Genomic DNA, 20,292 nt, shown 5'->3' on the forward strand with positions numbered 1-20,292 from the left:
ATCAGAATTTTATTTATTTCAATGTTTTATTTCTTAATGTTGACTCTTACTATCATTACAGAAAATTCTTCTACAGAAATTAGTCTCAAAAGATCCCAAGAAACGACCTAAGACATCTGAAATATTGAGGACTTTGGAGGAATGGAAGAATGGTCCAGAGACAAGGAAATGGAAATCATGTTAGAACCCTTCTAAGAAAGTATCTTGCTTCTGATCTTCAATTTTCCTGTAACTGTCTGAAATCTGCTAGGGAATATTGATGGTATTTACCTTCTATTTTCATTTTTTCCTTAATTTTTTTTTACTACATTTGCAGAAAGGTTTGCATTTTTTTTACTTCAAAAACATTCTTACATTTGACTTATTCTTGGCTCATTTCCTTATCATGAAGATGAGAAAAAAATTCCCTCAAAAAATTTTTTTAATATCAATTAGTAAACCAATCAATTAATAACTATTTGTTAAATGTCCATTGTTTCTAGGCCAAAAAATGTAGGATCTTTTCCTGTCTTAGGTAGCTGACAAGCCAGTTGGAGAAATATGGTACCGACAAAAAGATAAGTGTGGGGCCAGCCCGGTGGTGTAGTGGTTAAGTTCGCATGCTCCTCTTCGGCAGCCTGGGGTTCGGGGTTCAGATCCTGGTGCAGACCTACTCACCACTCATCTAAGCTATGCTGTGGCAGCGTCCCATATACAAAATAGAGGAAGATTGGCATGAGTGTTAGCTCAGCAACAATCTTCCTCAAGCAAAAAGAGGAAGATTGGCAACAGATGTTAGCTCAGGGCCAATGTTCCTCACTGAAAAAAAAAGATAAGTGATATACAGTCACTTTGGAAAACAGTTTGGTATTATCAGTAAAGTTGAAGGTGTATATACCCTCAAAGTCATCAGTTTCATTCCTACATACATGCATACAAGAATTTTTATAGAAACCCTGTTTATAACAGCTAAAAGAACAGGAAACAATCCTAATGTCCATCACAAGAAGAATGGGTACATAAATTGTATTATATTCACACATTGGAATACTATATAGCAGTGAAAATGAATGACTTACAGTTAAATGCAATAACATGATACATCTCTCAAGAACATAATGTTAAGCAAACAAAGCAGGTTACAAAAGACATAATACAGAATGATTCCATTTATGTAAAGTTCCAGATGTGCTAAATGAAATAATATTTAGGAGTCCAAACAGATGTGGTAAAACAATAAAGTGAAGGAAGGGAATGAGAAATATTAAATTCTGATAGTGGTTCTCTCTGAGGAGGGTTGGGAGTATATGGTTGGGGAAGTGGACTTTATAGGTAACAGTTAACTTTTTTTTCTTAAACTAGATATAGAGTCTACTAGTGTTTGCTGCATAGCTATTATTTTTATCTTAAATACATTTTGTATCTATTATAACAAACACTTTAAATATGATAACTGTTGGGCCGGCCCCATGGCTTAGTGGTTAAGTGCACGCGCTCTGCTGCTGGCGGCCCGGGTTCGGATACCGGGCGCGCACTGACGCACTGCTTCTCCAGCCATGCTGAGGCCACGTCCCACATACAGCAACTAGAAGGAAGTGCAGCTATGACATACAACTATCTACTGGGGCTTTGGGGGAAAAATAAATAAATAAATAAAGATGATAATTGTGCTGTAAGGCAGTAGTTAAGCACAGAGAGTAGTCAATCAGGAACGGTGAGATCACTTTCCATTGAGATATCATGGCACAGGGCTCCAGTGAGCCTTCCCAGTATGTGAGGGATTTAGGTGAGGAGAGAGGAGACTATATGGGCAGTCTGGGCGAGGGGCATGGCATGAGTTCTGGAAAAGATATATTTGAGGAACATGGGTATACTAGTCTGTTTCCCTGAATTGCTGTAGGGAAGGCCAGAAGATAATGTGGGCTGTATCTTAGAAGAACCTGGGGGTTAATTTAAACTTTATAGCAACCAACTACCATTCTAAAATTGAGTAATTTTACAGTTTTTAAAATGAGCAAAATTTAGACTAAGAAAAATCACAGTAAGAGAAAATACTTTTGGCTTATGGCTGTTTCTTAAAGGTGTTACTAAGAGCAGTTAATATGGTTTTCAACTCCCAATGCAGTATTTGATTAAGGCAAGGTTCATCAATGGATGCTAAAACTGTTGGTTGACAAGATGTTGGGGAACAGAGTCTTCACAAGGATTTAAATATAATCCCACAGATGATGTATCGGTTACAAAGGGAAGCAGTACCTTTACAATGGAAAGATCTTGTGGTCACCACGCTAACCACATGATTAAATTTAGCATCACCAAAGGTGGGACAACCTAACATTATGCCCCACCTGATGTGCTGTAAGAGTTATACACTATCACCTATTTAGTTTTCTTGCCCAAAGTTTTTAACTGGAATTTAATCATGATGAAATTATTAGACAAATCCTGAATGATGTCATTCTATAAGATAATTAACTTTGCTTCTCAAAAAGTCAAAAAAAGATAAAAACCCAGCAAATAGCTATGAAAGACATTTTTGGGACAATTGAGAACATTTGAATATGGACTGCATATTAGATGACATTATGGAATAGTTGTTAATTTTCCTAGGTGTGATAATGATATTGTGGTCATGCAGGAAAATGTCTTGTTCTTAGGCAATGCATGCAGAAATATTAGGGGTGAAGTGTCATGATATTTGCAACTTTCAAATGTTCAACAAAAATCAATGTGAAAATGAAGAGAGAGAGCAAATATGGCAAAATGTTAACAATTGAATAATTGATAAATCTAGGTGGAGAGAATAGAAGTGTTTCTTGTAATATTCTTTGAACTTTTCTGTAGGTTTGAAATTTTTCTGGGTGGAGAGAAATCATTTTTAAAAAACAATATTATGTGGATTTAATGAATAAGACTGTATTCAAAAGAAAAACTAATGAATGTGGCAAATTAATGAGAATGTAGCCTTGTTTTTACCTTCCCTCATTTTAATATTTTTACTATTATGAAATAAATATAGCATCTCTTAGAAGCTTTTATTTATTTGTGAGTATATATTTTCTCAGCCTCAAAAGGATACTAAATAAAAAGTATCCTCTTAATCAGAGGACCAGAGCGGCAAAGCCCAGGGACCTTATTTGCTAATTAAAACACACAGATTTTGAAAGAGTTATTTTGACCTAGTTTCACTAGAAACAGACCTTCAAGGAAATTTTGATCACTAGTCACACATATCTTATTTACATTAAATATACACGTATTTAACATAAATACATATATAGTAACACACATATACGCTTAGCACATATGTTATTTACATTAGATATATTTAGCGTATATACATACTCACATATACATAAGTGCACACACATGTGTGTGTATGGCCACCTACATAATTTGTGAGACCCCTTGCAAAATGAAAATGTGAAGCTTTTGTCCAAAAATTAAGCATGGGGCACTTTTGAACATGAAGCCTTGTTCAACTGCACAGGATGCGTGTCCATGAAGTCAGACGAGTGTGTGTACATACACACATAAATGTATAAACACACATATACACACACACACTCAGATATGAATGTATCTGAGATGAAATGTTTAAAAGTCTAAATATGATCTTTTCCAAGACTGGATTATCCAGTGCATTCACTAGCAGCATAAACTCACAACATCCATTCTGCACTTGAGCGTTCACCATAATGTGAGTTTCCTGGCATGTTAACTTTTCATTATGGAATATTAAATAATTTTATCGTTATTCATATTTACTTTTAATAAATTTTAATGTTAAAACATACACAAATAAAGAATAGAATAATGAAACTCTATTTACCCATTACCCAACTTCAACAGCTATCAATATTCTGCTTTTCTTGTTATATCTACCCTCTTTGTTTTTTTCAATTTCTTTTGCTGGCGTATTTGAAAGCAAATTTCAGGCATTATATCACTTTACTTGTAAATACTTAAAAATGTATCTCCAACAAATAAGACCTTTTTAGTTTTAACAAAACCATGATATCATTGTCACTCACCAAAATTAATAAGATTTCCTTAATTATCATATAATAGTCAGTCTGTATTCAGTTTACCTTTCAAAAGTATCTTTTTGCTTGTTGTTTAAATCAGGATCCAACATTGCATTTAGTTGATGTCTGTTTTACTCTATAACATTGACCCGTCTTTAATTTCTTTCCTCTTGCCATTCATTTAAGGAAGCTAACTGGATCATATGTCCTGTAGAATTTCCTTCATTCAGGATTTGACTGATGGTATGCCCCTGGTGTCTAGTTAGAACTAGAAGCTTGATTTGATTCTGGTTCAAAAATTTTTTTCCAAGAATACTGCATAGGTGATGCTGTATACTTTCTTTTGCATCACATCATGAGGAACACGATGTCTGGTTGTTCCACTTTCGGTGATGTTAAAATTGATCGGTGGTTTCTGGTGGTGTCATCTACTGTAAAGCTTCCTATCAATCTTTCACCTAATGGTTTTAGCAACCATTGATGACCATTGCCTGAATCCATTATTTCATTAGGGGTTGCAAAATAGTGATTTTTGGATTCTATCGAACCTATACAATTTATCATCTGTGATTCTTCTACAAAGAAGAACTTTCTCTAAAGCTGATTGGGAAAGATGGGATAAATATTTAATTTATTAATCTTTAGAATGAGTTGATAGCCTTGCAACCTCCAAAGGTGACAAGTGAGGTTTTTGTTTTTTAAGCGGGGGTATGACCAAACCGGTACTTTGAAACAGTGTGTTTAGAATGTGTTGGAGCATGAGGAGACTATATTTGAAAGGCCAGAAGGCCAAGAAGCTAAGAGGGCTGAACAATAGGAGGGCACAGAACCAAGAGAACTAACTGAATGTGAAGATTAAGGAAGAGGTAAGCATCAGAGATTACCTCCAGGTTTGTTTGAAGGTGAGTGACAGGAGTAGGATGCCGTTAAAGGAAATAGAAGTCTCTATCAAATTAACCCCTGAAGAGCCACACTTACTTGAGAGAGATTTTTCCTCACACTTTCACCTATTAACACAGTTTTTAGTTAGTTAGAATTTAAGCCAATAGTGGGGCCACCATACGTGTGTCAACATGGCGGAGCACATCTGGAAGGTAGCATGTTGGATCTCGTTTGGAGATGCTGAGTTTGAGGTGCTGCCAGAATATTCACATGAAGATGTAGAGCAGACCATAGGAAATGCAGGATGGGAACTTGAGAGAGAGGATGGATTGGAGTCACACACAGAAGTGATGTGTATGTATCTGGAAGTAACCCTGGATGCTTAACTTTGAATCCAGGGATTACCAAGGGAGAGATTATATAGAGGAAAGAGGGCTAAGGATCAAAGCATGGCAGACATCTCCATTTAGATACTTACTCTATATCCAAACGTCAATTCACTTCTTAATGTCTGTGATTCTGTATCTGTGAGTATGACCTGTTCCAGTCTTGCATTTCTTCAGAACGGTCTCAGATGAAGGGACTACCATTGATAGATGTATGGTGGCCGCACTATTGGCTTAAACTCTTAACTAACTGAAGACTGTGTCATAAGTGAAACTGTGAGGCAAATAGAATCTCTCTCAAATATGTGTGGCTCTCTAGGAGTTAATTTGATCGAGACTTGTATTAGTTTCCTATGACTGATGGAACAAATTACCACAAACTTGGTGGCTTAAAACACACATTTATTCTCTTAGTTCTGGAGGCCAGAAGTCTGAAATGAGTTTCACTGGGCTAAAGTCAAGGTGTTGCAGGGCCGTGCTCCTCTGGAGGCTCAACCCACATTGGTTGTTGCCCAAATAAGTCCCAGCCACACAGGTCTGCTCAGTGTTACCTGAAGAGGCTTTTGCACTCTATGGCTCTCTACTACGGTTTCTACTTGAAATTCCCTTCAACTTTTTTTTTTAATATCAGCTTTACCAAAATATAATTCACATACCATACAATTCACGCATGTAAAGTATACAGTTCAATGGCATTTAGTATATTCAGAGTTGTGCAACCATCACCACAATCAATTTTAAAACATTTTTGTCACCCCGGAAAGAAACCTTGTGCGCATTAGCGGTGATTCTCATCTTCCCCCAACTCTAGGCAACCACTCATCTACTTTCTGTCTCTACAGATATGCCCATTCGGGACATTTAAATGGAATCACACAACATGTAGTCTTTTTCACTTAGTATGTTTTCAAGGTTCACCCATGTTGTAGCATGGGATCAGTACTTCATTCCTTTTTATTGCCAAATAATATTCAATTATGTGGATATATCACATTTTATTTATCTTTTCTTCAGTTTATGGACATTTGGGTTGTTTCTGCTTTCCTGCTAATATGAACAATGCTACTATGAATATTCGTGTACAAGTTTTATGTGGACATATTATTTCCATTTCTCTTGGGTGTACACCTAAGAGTTGGAATGCCGGGTCACATTCTAACTCCTTCCTCATAACTTTGCATATAAAAGTTTATGTTCAGAACTCAGATTCAGTGCTACTTCCATAGTGTTCCACCATCTCGCACTCAGAATGAAACTTCTCTCTAGTACTCCCAGTGTCGAGTGCCTCAGTATTGTGCTTACCAGTTTGCCTTGGAGCTCAGTTCTTCCTGTGTGGCTGTTTTCCTCTTACTGTGAATTTCTGGAAAGCAGGGACAGGCTCTCATTTTTGTATGAGAATTTTTGTACAGCAAGTGTACTGCGCTGCATAAAGCAGAAACTCTGTAAGTGCTTTCGAATTGGGGGGGAATACAAGTGTTAAGAATTTCATATGCTTGATTCTAAAAATGGTGTCTAATACTAAATAATAATGTTCACTTTCCAATTTCAACAATTAAATGTTTGTCAAATAACAAAGTAAAGGTGTGTAAGGTAAACCAATTTGGTACATTAAAGTCTATTGATTTTGAATTTTAGAAGCTCCAGTTTTTTTGGTTTATAATTAGGAAAATGAAACATTTTAGAAATTCTACACAGAACTTTGAAAATAAACATAGCACAATATAAACAAAAGTAAATGACAACATGTTAAAATTTACTGTAAGTTTCAAATTTCATATAAATGTTCTAAAGCAAATTAAAAAATTCTTTTCAATATTTTGGTTTTCATTATTCTCTAGTTATGAAATTGTAAAAGGCCTTTATGAAAAAAAAATAAGTTTTTACTCATATTGAAAGCCTGTATTTTCAACCGTCGATGGGTAAGAATGGAGGGATGTCTCTCACTCTCCAAGGCAGGCCCAGTGCTACGGCTTGGCCTGGAAATGGAAACCACAACTCTGGTGGAGTCATGGGTTCTATCAAGATTATTCCTTTATTCTCAGCATAATTGTTCATGAACATATTCAAAATATCCTAGGCCACTGGGCAGGTGGTAGGTTGTCCCGATAGTCAGTAAGAGGAGAAAAGGAAGCCAGTTCCTAATTCTATTCCATCTGAAACAATACACGTGGCTTTGGGACTGACTGAATGAATCTCGGTATGTTGGCTGAAATGACGGGAAAGGATTTGACTGTAATTCTAAGGAAAAAATGTACTCCTTTGTTTTAGCTATTTATACAATTTTATTATTTTTAAACAAAAAAGTAAATATTAAACAGTATTATCCAACTATATAAACTCCAATATTTTATATATGTATTTATATTCTTAAAAATAATCATTCATTTTTCTGGATGAAGAACTGAGGCCCAGAAGTTAACTAGGTTAGTGGTTCCAAGCTCTGCTGCATCTTAGAATCAAGGGTAGTGATGCACAGGCCACAGTGACCAATTACATCAGAATCTCTCCGTGTGGGACCTTTATATTATCATTTTTTACAGCTCCCCAAGTTAAACTTGAGAACAAGTGAATTAGGTCATATTAGGTCAGAGGCTATACAAATTGTATTACTGATTATCTTAATTTGTGCACATGTAGGTTAGGTTTTGCTGTGTTCTTGTGTATGCTGCTTCTAATAAAAGGGAGAAGTTGATCTCTTGCTCAATGCTTATGAAGGATGAGCTGTAAAATTGTACAGGTGGGGTCACAACTCCATCTAAAGAACAGTAGTGCTCTACATTTAACCTACAGCACTAGTTCTCATCCACAGGTGCTTATCAAAATCACTAGGGAGGCACCTGAGCTTGTGAACTTTAAAAAAAGTTCACGATTGGGGCCGGCCCATGGCATAGTGGTTTAATTCGGCATGCTCCACTTCGACGGCCTGGGTTCGAGGGTTTGGATCCTGGGCACAGATCTACACCACTTGTCAGTCATGCTGTGGCAGCAACCCACATACAAAATAGAGGAAGACTGGCACAGATGTTAGCTCAGGGTGAATCTTCCTCAGCAAAAATAAAAATTAAAAAAAATTAAAAAAATAAAAGTTCATGATTTTGATGCCCAACCTTGAGTGGAGCTCTTTAGAGGTGTGCCACATTATGTCCTTAGCTGTATTTGGTTAAATTACAGGGAAGCAGATTTCAGCTTAAGACAGAAAAATAACTTTAAAAATCACTTAGTGCTACCCATCTTAAGGCAGTGAGCTCTCTGTGGATTACCACCTGCTGGGAATGTTGTCAAGGGGCTCCCAAATTCAGTAACTAGTTGGATCACCCGATATTTAAGGTTGCTCCCAATTCTTAAGTTTATTTAGCCAAAATGTGCAATAGATCACTTACAATGGATATACACATTGCCATGAAAACTCACTGGTTCACCGGAAGTATAATTGCTTTTGATTCTAAAACTGATTAGAATTAAGTAGTGTTAATGGAACATTGCCCCTGACATCAGTCTTACTGAGGGGAATACTTTTCTCATCCTCCTCATGCTTGCATGGAGGGAAGGGGACTTCTTCTTGCTCCTTGGGAGAGAGAAGTGTGGAGAGCAGCTCTGTGAACTCTCATTCATTGCCTCTCAACAGAGAGGTGTCTTATCTCATGAGTGATTTTGAGAGAAGGAACTGAGCATGCGTGGCCCAGTCTCTGGTGGGTTCTCTACCTTGAGAGCTACCTGGTCTCAGAATGCAAAGATGGGCTCTGTCCCTGCAAGGCAAGGGTCTGCAGTTCTCTCCAACCAGGGAGATATATTAGGGAGACTGATTGGAGAACACGTCAACCTTGCTCTCTATTTCAGCTTCATCAATAATAAAGCCGACAGTTTGATCTCTCTCTGACTCCCATGTCTTATTTCTCACTTTGTTCTGAAGTGAAGAGGGGAATAAGAGAGTGACCTGTTAATGTCCTTAAACCCCATAAGCATCACAATGGAGTCATAAATTGTAATTGCCCATGTATATAATACTTGTGTTCTGAAATAGCCTTCTGTTATTTTTCTGAAGTCAGTGAACAATTATATTCTAAAGTACAAAGTATTTCCAAAGTACAAAAAGAACAAAACATATAAAGGGCCTCTTTCTTTACTGACATCAAAAACTTGAGAATTCCAACTGCTCAATTGTCTATCTTTAGGAAACAATAACATTTTCCAAGTTTCTACTTTATTGAGAATAATCTTAGTCGTGATCTGCAGAAGTTGGTCCTGGGCAATTTGAAGACAGGTCTTCTTTATCTGTAATATATGTGAGGAAAATAAAAGATTAATACAACTTGTATAGTAAACTATTCTAGAAAATTATTTCAACCTAACACGTATTTTGTATCTGTGTTTGCTACTTACTCTGCTAAACAAACCAGAAAAAGATAAAAACAGTAATAATCAAAAATTCTTCACTCTCAAGTACAAAGTCCTTCAATTCAACTTAGTAAAGCCAGCTTGGGCAAATGTGTTAAAAGGGAAAGCCTCTGGTTCTATAAGACATTTGGCAAATTTTAAACCATTTCTTTCCCTATAATAAAAAAAAAGGGAGTAGATTTCAACATTCTGATTTTTATGGTTCAGGTTTATGGTTCACTACATAATAATTAGTTCTAAAAATTTAACATATCTTTCAAGTATCTGTAGCTGAGGAAAAAAATCTAAAAATAAAGCATGAAAAAATTCATTGTTCTCAAGTGATTAAAAAATTCTTTTGAAATAGAAGACTAAAAAATTCCCTTCTATGCATTCAGTTTCTGAAAAGTTAAAAACACCTTTAATAAGGCCTCAATTATTTCTATATCCACTATTTCTTTAAGACATTAATCATGCTTGCCATTTGGATGGAATAAGGAATTTCCATTGTTCTTGGGAAATGTGACTTTTACAAAAAAATCAAAATTTAAAAATCAAAGAGCGTTTGTATTCAATATTTTTAGAGTATAAAGTATCTTCTTACCTTCATAGGCTGTTCCACACCAAATACAATACAGATGTTCTTCTCTTAAATAATTTGTCAATATCTGTAATTTTTCCAGTACCTAGATATGGGACACAAGCACATTAATAGTTCACATTGAACAGAATCTTGGTTTTCTTGTCTCTTGGATCAGGCTAAATTAGCCCAGGGCTGTAAATCTTTGCTATACTCTCAACCAGTTAGGAGAGATGCCAAGGGCGGAATATATTAGAACATGCCTAGTTTACCAGCCACCCTGATATGTTCACAAGTCTGCCAGAAACAACAGAGACCACTTGTTAACATTTAGAAAACAGATTTTGGTTGGCTCTCTTATAATCAGCATCCTTTAAAGACCCTTTCTACTTTCAAAGAACCTACCTCCCCCAGATGGGATGAGGGTGAACATTGCCTCCCTCTGCCATTAAAGTTCTCATCAATGGTCACCCAGTTCAGTGGAACAGAGGTTTTTCAAATTGTAAATGTTTCCTACAAAATTCTTACATACAAGTAACCATAGAAATGTGTGTTCCTTTCTTGAATAATCTCCACTTCCTTTGAATTATGTTTTTTTGCTTTATTTATGGGTAGAGGAGAGAGGTACGCATTAGAATCATTTCCAGAAGTTTAACAGGAAACAAGGTAGAAATTAAAGTAATTTACATCTGCAGCTAATCCATCATCCAAACTGAAGCTGAGGTGAGAGGGTAAACTGAAGCCACAGGGAAAAATTATATGAAGCTTTGATTTGGGCTTAATAAAATAAACCTATAAGCAGTGGTTCTCAACTAGGGGTGATTTTTCCCTCAGGGGACATTTTCAATGTCTGGAGACATTTTTGGTTGTCACAAGGGGGAAGTGAAACTAGCATCTGGTGGGTGGAGGCCAGAGATGCTGCTAGATATCTCACAATGCACAGAACAGCACCCACAACAAACAGTTACCCAGTTCAAAACATTAATGGTGCCAAGGCTGAGACACCGTGCTCAAGGAACTCGTGCCAAAACATACACTTAAATCTTCACTCGTATATTCATCTTCATCTTGTTCTTTTTCTTCCTCTTCCTCTTCTTCAGTCTCCTCTTCAAGCCTCAACCAGTACCATACCTCCCTGGGAACTTGAATATTCTGAAAATGTAGAATTATTCCCAATTAAACACAGCTAAACATAAGACTATCACAAGTATGTTCACACCAACATGAATTCATTCTTTCAATTATTTACTGAGTGCTCTTTCAAGAGGAAAGCACCGTACTATGATCTATGGGGATGCAAAACCCAATTAGAACATTGTCTCCAAGCTGCTGGCAGTCTGGTAGGGAAAATAAGCCATGGGTATAAATAGCTTAATGGTTATAAAATAATACATATAATCTAGGAAATCTTGAGAGTCATGACATACATTCAAAATTAAGTGCTATGAAAATAGAGAAAAGTGAAAGATTGCTTCCAGCAATCTATTTACATATGAGGGAGATTTTACAAACATTTTTGGGACTTTAAATGAAGTCATTTTAATTTCATGGTACTTGAACCATCAAAATAAAAAATAAAAAAACAATGATGGGGGCTGGCCTGGCACATAGTGGTTAAGTTCGCGTGCTCCGCTTCGGCAGCCCAGGGTTCGCAGGTTCGGATCCCAGGCGCGGACCAACGCACTGCCTGTCAAGCCATGCTGTGGTAGTATCCCATATAAAGTAGAGGAAGATGGGCACGGATGTTAGCCCAGGGCCAATCTTCCTCAGCAAAAAGAGGAGGATTGGCAACGGATGTTAGCTCAGGGCTACTCTCCCTCACACACACAAAAAAAGCAATAATAGAATTTTAAAAAACATTCAAGTGAAATAGTATTCTACTATGATTTTACTAGTTAGAGACACCTGAAGTACTGAATATGGACTGAAAAGAGGCTACTCTGGTTAATCAAATATTCTGGTGAACAGAATATCCAAATATACTAGCTCTGAGCAATCAATATTCAAATAAGCAGAGACCAATTAAATGTAAAAATGTTATTTAACCCTTACTGGATAATTCAGACTATTCAGGTTCCTGCAGTGAACAAGTCATTGTGAGTATCGATTATCACAGATCAGCAGTGCATGTTAAATGAAAGCTTTAATGAGTAGAAGACTAGACATACTAGTTTTTTTTTTTAAATCAATACATGTCAAATCATACTGGGTGCCAAAACACTTTACCAAACTGAAAACAGGTAAAAGGCTTGCCTTCTGAGTATCCAACTGTTGACAGGCTCGCTGGCTTCTTCTAAGATCTCCTTCTAGCTTCACTTCATCTTGCTTATTTTTAAGTCGCATTCTAATTGAAAGAAAAAATTGTAGACTAAAGGTCTATACTCTCTTTATCCCTTTTATACGCCTAACTACCAGAAGACATACCACAATTACGAAGAGATGACGCCAAAAGCAGCTCCAACACAAAGTTTTACCTAAACTGTTCTGCGGCTTTTGCTTCAGCTTGGTTTTTCATGTGAATCTTTCTTCTGTAGCTTTCTAATTTCTCCTCTGCTTTCCGTTTTAATAATGCCTCATGCCCGAGGCCACTTTTCCCTGTTCAGACAGACAACTATGATGAGAAACTCACTTATACTTCAAAACATGACAATTGAAATATTTACAAATTAAATGCAATTCTAATTTGAGTAAAATCCCTCAAAATCATTTGACAAGAATGACAGGAAAAAACACTAGAGACTTTTTTTTAAGCCCAAACACACAATTTGATTTTACAAAGATCATTTTTCTGATCTAATAAGATAGTAATACCATACATTTTTTTTAAATCAGGAAAACAGTATCAACTCTTATACTTTTATATAAATATGATGAACAAATAAAACATATATATTTTTCTCTTGAATTCATCCAAAGTATTAAGAAAAACATTAATGGATAAAACTGTCTCAGAATACTTTTAGGACATTTCAATGGACAAAAATAACTTTGTGTTTTTAACAATTACAATAATTTTTCCCCATATTTTATGATTTAAATTTTATTTTATACTCACTAAAACTCATTTTTATTTTTAGTTTAAAAGGTTTAGAAATTTGACTAACAAACATTTTACTCAGGGATTCCCATGATAAGAACTGTAACATTACCACCATAAAAAGGTATTTATTAAGCAAATATATGTGCTAGATTTAAGTGTAAGTTATTATCACTAGTAAATACACTCAAAAATAATTACATACCTGCTTTGACATTGAGAGGAATTGGTTCAACAATACCATCTCCTAAAAAAGAGAGTAAAACACAAACTACTTCAGAAATTCTTCCTCAAACTACAGGTGAGCATAGCATGCAACTTTACAATGTTCTATACATACTCTCTCCAGTTTTAATGATATTCAAAACTGAAATCTGAACATCAATACTCTATAAACAACGACCTCCCTTGCCTTCAAATACGGAGTCCTCAATAAGGCTGACCCACAGACTCTTATGCTACCTGAAGGTAGAGTTTTAAACACTGATATTATACGTCCAAGAGGGTGACAGCCTTGCTAAGTGAAGTTCAAAGAAATTACAATAAAGGAGAGAAGAAAAGAAAAACAGCTTATAGAAACTACTATAAATATACGGCCTTTACATCTTTTTTTTTTTTCTTGGTGAGGAAGATCAGCTCTGAGCTAACATCCATGCCAATCCTCCTCTTTTTGCTGAGGAAGACCGGCCCTGGGCTAACATCCGTGCCCATCTTCCTCTACTTTATATGTGACGCGGCCACAGCATGGCCTGACAAGCAGTGCATCCGTGCGCACCCGGGATCCGAACCCAGGCCGCCAGCAGCGGAGCATGCGCACTTCACCGCTACACCACGGGGCCAGCCCCCCTTTACATCTTGATAAACAGTCTCACTTCCTAAAAAGAGAGGTGAGAAGTGAGCTTCTCCAACTAGGTGGTCACTCGGGCAGCTGCCACAGGTCCAGAGCAAGCAGGGCAGAGTGCTGACATCATCTTCAATGTTGCTTCGCTGTCCTTTGACCATTGTACTTCTCAACCCTTCACTTGTCACCATTCTTAGCTGCTGCCTCCATTATAAGCCTCATCCATCCCACTTGTTAGTGCCTTCAAGGCTAAGCTGGGCTGATAAGCAGCTCTTAACAGCACATGGTTGTCTAAAATGGATGTGGGAAGATGAAAGTTCTCTATAAAGCTTGCTAGTACATCAGAGACTAAGAAACTTAAGTTGTTTTAATTTCTGTGCAGATGGATAAAGATTAAAGAGTCATCCCTGGTACTCATCAATACATCACCATTCGGTGGTTAGGAACAGCTGTTTATTTCCAGATGTGACTTACCACTCTTGCCAAGGGCCTGACCACTTTTATATCCCATCTTTTGGAGCAAAGCAAACCCTTTGTTTTCACTGCCTAGTGCATTCTTCAACCCAATATCACGTCTTTCTTGTTCTTCTTCTTTTAAACTCTTCTGCCTATTTTTCAAATTAGCTTCCTGTTGCTTTTCTTCTTTTCGACGGGCTTCTCGGATTTGCCTCAGCATTGGCAATCCTGGTCTGATATCTTCTCTGAAGAGTAAGGGAAAAAGTTATTTTAGACGAGTACATGAAGTTTTCTCATAACTTTGCTACTCACTTGACACAATATTTCAGTACTTCTTCTATGATCACCTTTGTCATCATGGATAATGGAACATAGTCAGTGACCTCGGAGAATGGCTGTTTTAGGAAAAATGATGAAGGCTGGTGCCAGATTGTAGGAAACTACAGAAAGTATAGAGTAGAAATTAGAAACATTAAGTTCAGACTAATCTTTCTAGGAAGTTGGCAACAATAAACAGCAAAGCTGAATGTTAGCTAGAAGAGACAATAAGATGAAATAAACGAAAAGAGTACAGTTCCTTGGAAGAGGGAATAAAAAGGATGAAGGGCAGAAGTAAAATGCTTAGCATTAAAAGGGAAGAAGAAGCTCCTAGTATCTTTGTATGGACATGTAGAAGGTGTGTCCGTAAAGCAATAAGACTAACTTTCCAACCTCACATTTAAAATCAATATCATTGCTTAAGAGTCTACATTCATGTCTTATACATATCATTACATGAGGTGTAAACATTTACTTACTGGACATTAATGAAGGAGTCAGACATATAGTCCTCTTCTTCTGCCATGTTCAACTTCCTATGGCAATAGTATCTAAAAACCAAATAGGATAAAGTTACAATTCTTATTTTTTTAGCCTACTGAAATGGAAGTAAACCTTTCTGTATCCCCAGCCACGACCTTTCTCTAGAGCTCTACTACATATTCCAGTGCCCTCTTGACATCTGTCTCTGTGGCACTCTCAAACTCAACAATCCCAACAACTCATTCTCTTCCACTCCAAACCTCCTTCATCTCCTATATTTCCAAATTAATGTCACTACTATCTCCCTATTCCAGACCTCTTATAAACCACATTAATTCTTACTCTATAATATCCCTCACAGGCATTTTTTCCTATTTGACCACTGCTTTAGTTCAGGTATTTCTTTCTCACCTGAACTATTACCATAGCTTCCTAACTGCTCTCGTTGCCTTTGGCCTCTCCTCTTCCAATCTATCCTCTATAGCCTCTCCAGAGGGGTTTTTTATTTATTTATTTATTTATTTATTTATTTATTTATTTATTTATTTAGTGAGGAAGATTAGCCCTGAGCTAACACCTGTTGCCAATCCTCCTCTTTTTGCTGAGGAAGATTGGCCCTGGGCTAACATCCGTGCCCATCCTCCTCTTTTTCATATGTGGGACGCCTGCCACAGCATGGCTTGATAAGTGGTGCATAGGTCCGCACCCAGGATCCACACCTGCGAACCCCAGGCCACCAAAGCTGAGTGCACGAACCTAACCACTAAGCCACCGGGGCAGCCCCCCAGAATGGTTTTTTAAAAACTTAAGTCAGATCATGTTACTTGCCTTTTTCAAATCCTTCATTCAACTTTACCCTGTAGGCAGTGGAGGACCAGTCACTTTAGCACTGTAGCAGGAGAGAGCTTCATAATCTGACCCGACTCTCCTCTAGGATTCATTATTCAAGCCACATGGGCTTCTCATTGCCCTCTGTACATACCACAGACATTTCCTTCCTCTGAGGCCTAGGCTATCCTGCTTCAGCAAAACCTGTCCGGAATGCTCCAGGCCTCTCTCTACAGCACTTTATGTTCAAGCTGCTCATTTGCAACTTGATATAGTTAACATCTCACTTACTTGGAAAGATTTTGAGGAGAGTTTCCATCTAAAATAGTTAAAATTATGTAATCATTGGCCCTTAACAGGATAAAATAATTATCCAGAAAAGTGCATCTCAAACTTTGTGTATATGAAATGTCCCACAGTGAACAGCATTGACCCGTGTAACCAACAGGATGTTGTGGAAATGATGGGGTGTGACTTCTCGGTCATAAAAGACACTACAGCTCTTAGATCATTCTAACTTTGAAGTTAGATTCCTCACTCTGAAGAAAGTCAGCTATCACAGAGTAAGACACTTAAGCAGCTCTATGGAGAGGTCCACATGGGAGGAACTCAGGCCTCCTGTCGAAAACCAGCACAAACTTGGGAGCCATGGGAGGGAGCCACCTTGGAAATGGACCCTCGAGCCCCAGTCAAGCCTTCAGATGGCTCAGCCTGGGCTGGCAGCTTCACTACATCTTCTTAAGAGAGTTCAAGCTAAGCTAAACCACTAATAAATTCCTGACCCACAGAAACTGTGAGATAATAAATGATTACAGTTATTTCGAACTTTAAAATTTTGGGATAATGTGTTATACAGCAAAAGATAATACAAACCATCACCAACATCATCACCCTTGTCAGCTACCCTGGAGCCCTCTTTGACCCCTACCCAATTGCACCTTCCAATTACTTCCTTCCTTTTCTTTACAGTTTCATCATCCTTAAATATTACAGTTTAGTTTTGCCTATTTTTCTTTTTGTTATAATAAGTTTAAAAAGTGTAAGATTATACACAGCATTTGTGGTAATTCACTCACTGTCTCTAAACTTCAGATTCTTCATTTCTAATAACAGTATTGTTAAACACGTAATGGTTTAGCACCTACCCAGTACAGCACACATTTTTATCCCATTTAATCATCATTAACAACTCTATAAGGTAGGAATAATTAGTTCCACTTTTTAGCTGGAGAAATAGGATTGGATTATTATTTGGTGAGGAAGATTGTCCCTGAGCTAACATTTGTGCCAGTCTTCCTCTATTTTTTGTATGTGGGACATTGCTACAGCATGGCTTGATGAACAGTGTGTAGGTCTGTGCCTGGGATCCCAGCAGTGAACCCTGGGCCACCAAAGTGGAGCCCAAGAAATTAACCACTACGCTTCCCAGCCGGCCTCAGAATTAGATTATCTTTAAGGGATCCATTTAGTTCTAAAGTGCTAAGCAGATGTGAATGGGGGTTACAGGTCCTTTTTAAAGCTCCCTTTTTATGGGTACCATATACTTTAGCATTATCCATTCTCATCAAGCGTAAGGGTAAACTTCACAAGGCGATAATCCAGGCAGAGATGACGGTGGCTCGGACCACAGCGACAGCAGTGGAAGTGGTGAGAAGTGGGGAGATTCTGGGTATGTTTTGAAGGTAGAGCTAACAAGATTTGCTGATGCATTGGAGGTGGTGTGTGAAATATCGATGTCAAGGATTACTCCAAGGCTTTTGGTCTGAATACCTGGAAGAATGGAGTTACCAGTATTTGAGAGTAGAGTGCAGCAAGTTTGTTTTGGGTTTTGGTTGGGTTTTTTGGCAGAAAGCGGGCGGAGAGGTGGCAACAGAGTGCTGCTTCAGACATACTGAGAGTCTCATCATACATCCCAGTGGAGAAATGGGCTAAGCAACTGGATGTACAGCAGAAAGGTGACAAGAAACGCCTCAGTCCCAAACACTCCCCTCAGGGACCGTCGATCCCTTCCCTCTCGCGTCTCTCCCGCTGTAAGCGTGCCACAGAAGCGACCACCCACAGGTGGGAACGTGGGTGACGGTGTGATGGGGTAGTTAGAGCCAAGGCACAGATCACCGCCCTTTATCATTCCACCGGGTGCCTCCAGCCCCTTACCTGGCAGTTCTACTCGCCCCGGGCGAGCTCGCGACAGCGCGCGCTGCGCATGCGCCCACTAACCTGCGCAGAACTTCTGGGCCTCCGCTCCCACCTGAGTTTCCTTGTTGCAGAATCAATTGGAAACCAGCGGCAGGAGGGGCGAGGAGGACGTGGTGAGTGCGCTTGCGCGAGACCGCCATCCGCGCACGCGCTCTGCCCTAGTTTCCTGCTGTCAAGAGTGCGGGAGGCGGGGCATCCGGGTCCCTCGGTGGCTGCCTCTGGCCCCGGAGCCTAGCTGATCGGCCCCTGCCAGACTAGGAGGTGAGGCCGTCCCCATCCGCAGCCAGAGCGTGGAAGTTGACACGCACACACACGCCTCTCCCCCCGTGCATTTTCAGAAGGCTGGGGAGGAAAATCGAGTTCGTAGTGCACATTTTCCCTTTTCAAGCGCGGGCTCGGTTCCGAGCTGCCGCCTCCAGGAGTTGACAGCCCGAGCGACCCCGTCGAGGCCTGCGGCGGCCCGTTGCATTTCCCCCAGGCCCGGTGCCGCGCTGCCGTCCTCGGAGTAGCCGGGTTGACGCAGACCCGCGGCGCGCGGCCTCTGCCGGCTGCATCCCCGGACCGCCCGGGGTTGTCTCTGAAGCTTCGCCCGCGGAGACCTGGCCGCCCCCACCCCATCCCCGTAGGAAGACTCGTGGAGACTTACCGTGTGGGATCTTTATGCCGACGTCCTCCTGGGTCCAGTGCAGCAGGGGAGGGGTAGGGATGCTGTGCACCGAGCAGTGGACGAGAAAAAAGGTGGATCGGTTGTCAGGCCCGGCCGGTGTTTGACCTCGGTGCTTCAGTTTTCCCATTTATGGAATGGGTTAATGATGTGTTTTGCTAGGCATATTTGTCCTGGAATAATGTCTTATTTGCAGTACTTACTTTAAAATATTTTCTTCTCACCCCATTATTTGTTCTTCCTCACCAAGCATTTGCTTTTGTTTTTGTTTGTACCCTTGTCCTTTAAAATTAAAGTTCTCAGGCTTTGCCTCAAAGAAGTTGGATGTTTCCTTCAAATGAAAAGAGAAGTAAAGCCTTGCTTTTCATTTCTTAGTGGTTGCATTCATTACAAGGTTGCATCCTTACAAGTATTTTTTAATTTATTTAAGGTGTGAATTTAAAACCTCAGTAATGGAGTTAGCCCACAGTTTATTGCTAAATGAAGAAGCTTTGGCTCAAATCACTGAAGCAAAGAGACCAGTTTTTATCTTTGAATGGCTGCGATTTCTTGATAAAGTCTTGGTTGCTGCCAACAAGGTATGGTATTGCTTTTTTTCCAGTTGGGTTAACATAATAAAGAGTATTATGTGTTTGTCATTTGTAAGAAAACGCATTATGTTTCAGAAAGGTCGTGGGTCGTTTATGGAACTTGAGAATATTGCACTGTAATAGGAATTTCTTGTCTGTCCTTTTTCTAGTCTGTGGCAAAACCCAAACCTCATTTAAATTCAGCTTGTTGCCTGCTTCATGCCTCTACCTGGACAGTTGAATGTGACTGGAGAAAAACATGATTATGTGACTGCTGTCACTTTAAATTTACTATCCCCAACTTCAGGTGGTCCCTCAGTGCTGTTTAGCAATGCCAGTGTCTTCACTTATCTTTCTCAGGAGTTATTAATAGGTTTTTTTTGCTTTCTGTTTTCTTCTTTCTGCATAGTCTGTTTTATTCAAGTTGCTTTTCATTATCTGTCTGTTTTATTTTCTGTCTTTAAAATTAGGTGCTTTCCTCAAACATCTAATGATCTTGGGCTGTCTGGTCAAATTTAAGAGTGAGTAGTAAATGAGTAGTAAAAAGTTTCCTGGGCAGGGTGAAGTTTGTTAACTGTGCTTCCCCATAGACCAGTCTGGTTCTTTGAGGAACCCCTGGTGTTAGTATCTTAGGTTTCTCTGGGCTAGTCATTCCCCAGAAGAGACTTTTC

General features: G+C 38.8%; 3 protein-coding genes across 8 annotated transcripts in view; 2 read left to right on the forward strand and 1 right to left on the reverse strand.

The window, feature by feature from the left end:
* EIF2AK2 (eukaryotic translation initiation factor 2 alpha kinase 2) overlaps nucleotides 1-6,904 on the forward strand; it is a 36,959-nt gene extending 30,055 nt beyond the window's left edge. The window contains exon 16 of the mRNA XM_087436897.1: nucleotides 62-6,904. Within this exon, the coding sequence (XP_087293023.1) occupies nucleotides 62-184 (123 nt within the window). The 3' untranslated portion in view covers nucleotides 185-6,904. The remainder of the gene's footprint in view (nucleotides 1-61) is intronic.
* A 2,475-nt stretch (nucleotides 6,905-9,379) lies between these two features.
* GPATCH11 (G-patch domain containing 11) lies at nucleotides 9,380-18,516 on the reverse strand. 2 transcript variants are annotated; one of them, XM_014781114.2, is made up of 9 exons: nucleotides 18,410-18,516; nucleotides 15,361-15,432; nucleotides 14,582-14,808; nucleotides 13,472-13,513; nucleotides 12,704-12,824; nucleotides 12,483-12,573; nucleotides 11,265-11,381; nucleotides 10,254-10,335; nucleotides 9,380-9,547 (listed from the first exon to the last, which is right to left on the reverse strand). In XM_014781114.2, the coding sequence occupies exons 2-9, from the start codon at nucleotides 15,405-15,407 to the stop codon at nucleotides 9,492-9,494; spliced, it is 783 nt and encodes a 260-aa protein (XP_014636600.2). In that variant the 5' UTR covers nucleotides 15,408-15,432; nucleotides 18,410-18,516; the 3' UTR covers nucleotides 9,380-9,491. The 2 variants fall into 2 exon arrangements, with proteins under 2 accessions (XP_014636600.2, XP_004418198.1); XM_004418141.3 differs by having other exon boundaries at nucleotides 18,347-18,479.
* Nucleotides 18,517-18,582: 66 nt separating this feature from the next.
* HEATR5B (HEAT repeat containing 5B) overlaps nucleotides 18,583-20,292 on the forward strand; it is a 102,177-nt gene continuing 100,467 nt past the window's right edge. For 4 of the 5 annotated variants that reach the window (XM_004418142.3, XM_087436894.1, XM_087436895.1 and 1 more), the window contains exons 1-2: nucleotides 18,583-18,649; nucleotides 19,483-19,630. In XM_004418142.3, the coding sequence (XP_004418199.1) occupies nucleotides 19,505-19,630 (126 nt within the window). In that variant the 5' untranslated portion in view covers nucleotides 18,583-18,649; nucleotides 19,483-19,504. Of the gene's footprint in view, nucleotides 18,650-19,000; nucleotides 19,127-19,482; nucleotides 19,631-20,292 lie in introns of those variants that run through there. The other variant, XM_087436893.1, reaches the window with a different exon arrangement.

Source organism: Ceratotherium simum, chromosome 11 (genome assembly GCF_057802395.1).
Source record: "Ceratotherium simum simum isolate JZ-2026a chromosome 11, ASM5780239v1, whole genome shotgun sequence".
NCBI classification, from domain to species: Eukaryota; Metazoa; Chordata; class Mammalia; order Perissodactyla; family Rhinocerotidae; genus Ceratotherium; species Ceratotherium simum.

What these genes read in the sequence shown, in the direction of transcription:
- GPATCH11 (XM_014781114.2), bottom strand. Translation starts at nt 15,407, where the DNA reads ATGGCAGAAGAAGAGGACTATATGTCTGACTCCTTCATTAATGTCCA. An exon ending in GACTCCTTCATTAATGTCCA is followed by an intron (nt 14,809 to 15,360) that starts GTAAGTAAATGT and finishes CTTACTCTTCAG; the next exon opens with AGAAGATATCAGACCAGGAT. An exon ending in GTGTGGAACAGCCTATGAAG is followed by an intron (nt 9,548 to 10,253) that starts GTAAGAAGATAC and finishes CATATATTACAG; the next exon opens with ATAAAGAAGACCTGTCTTCA.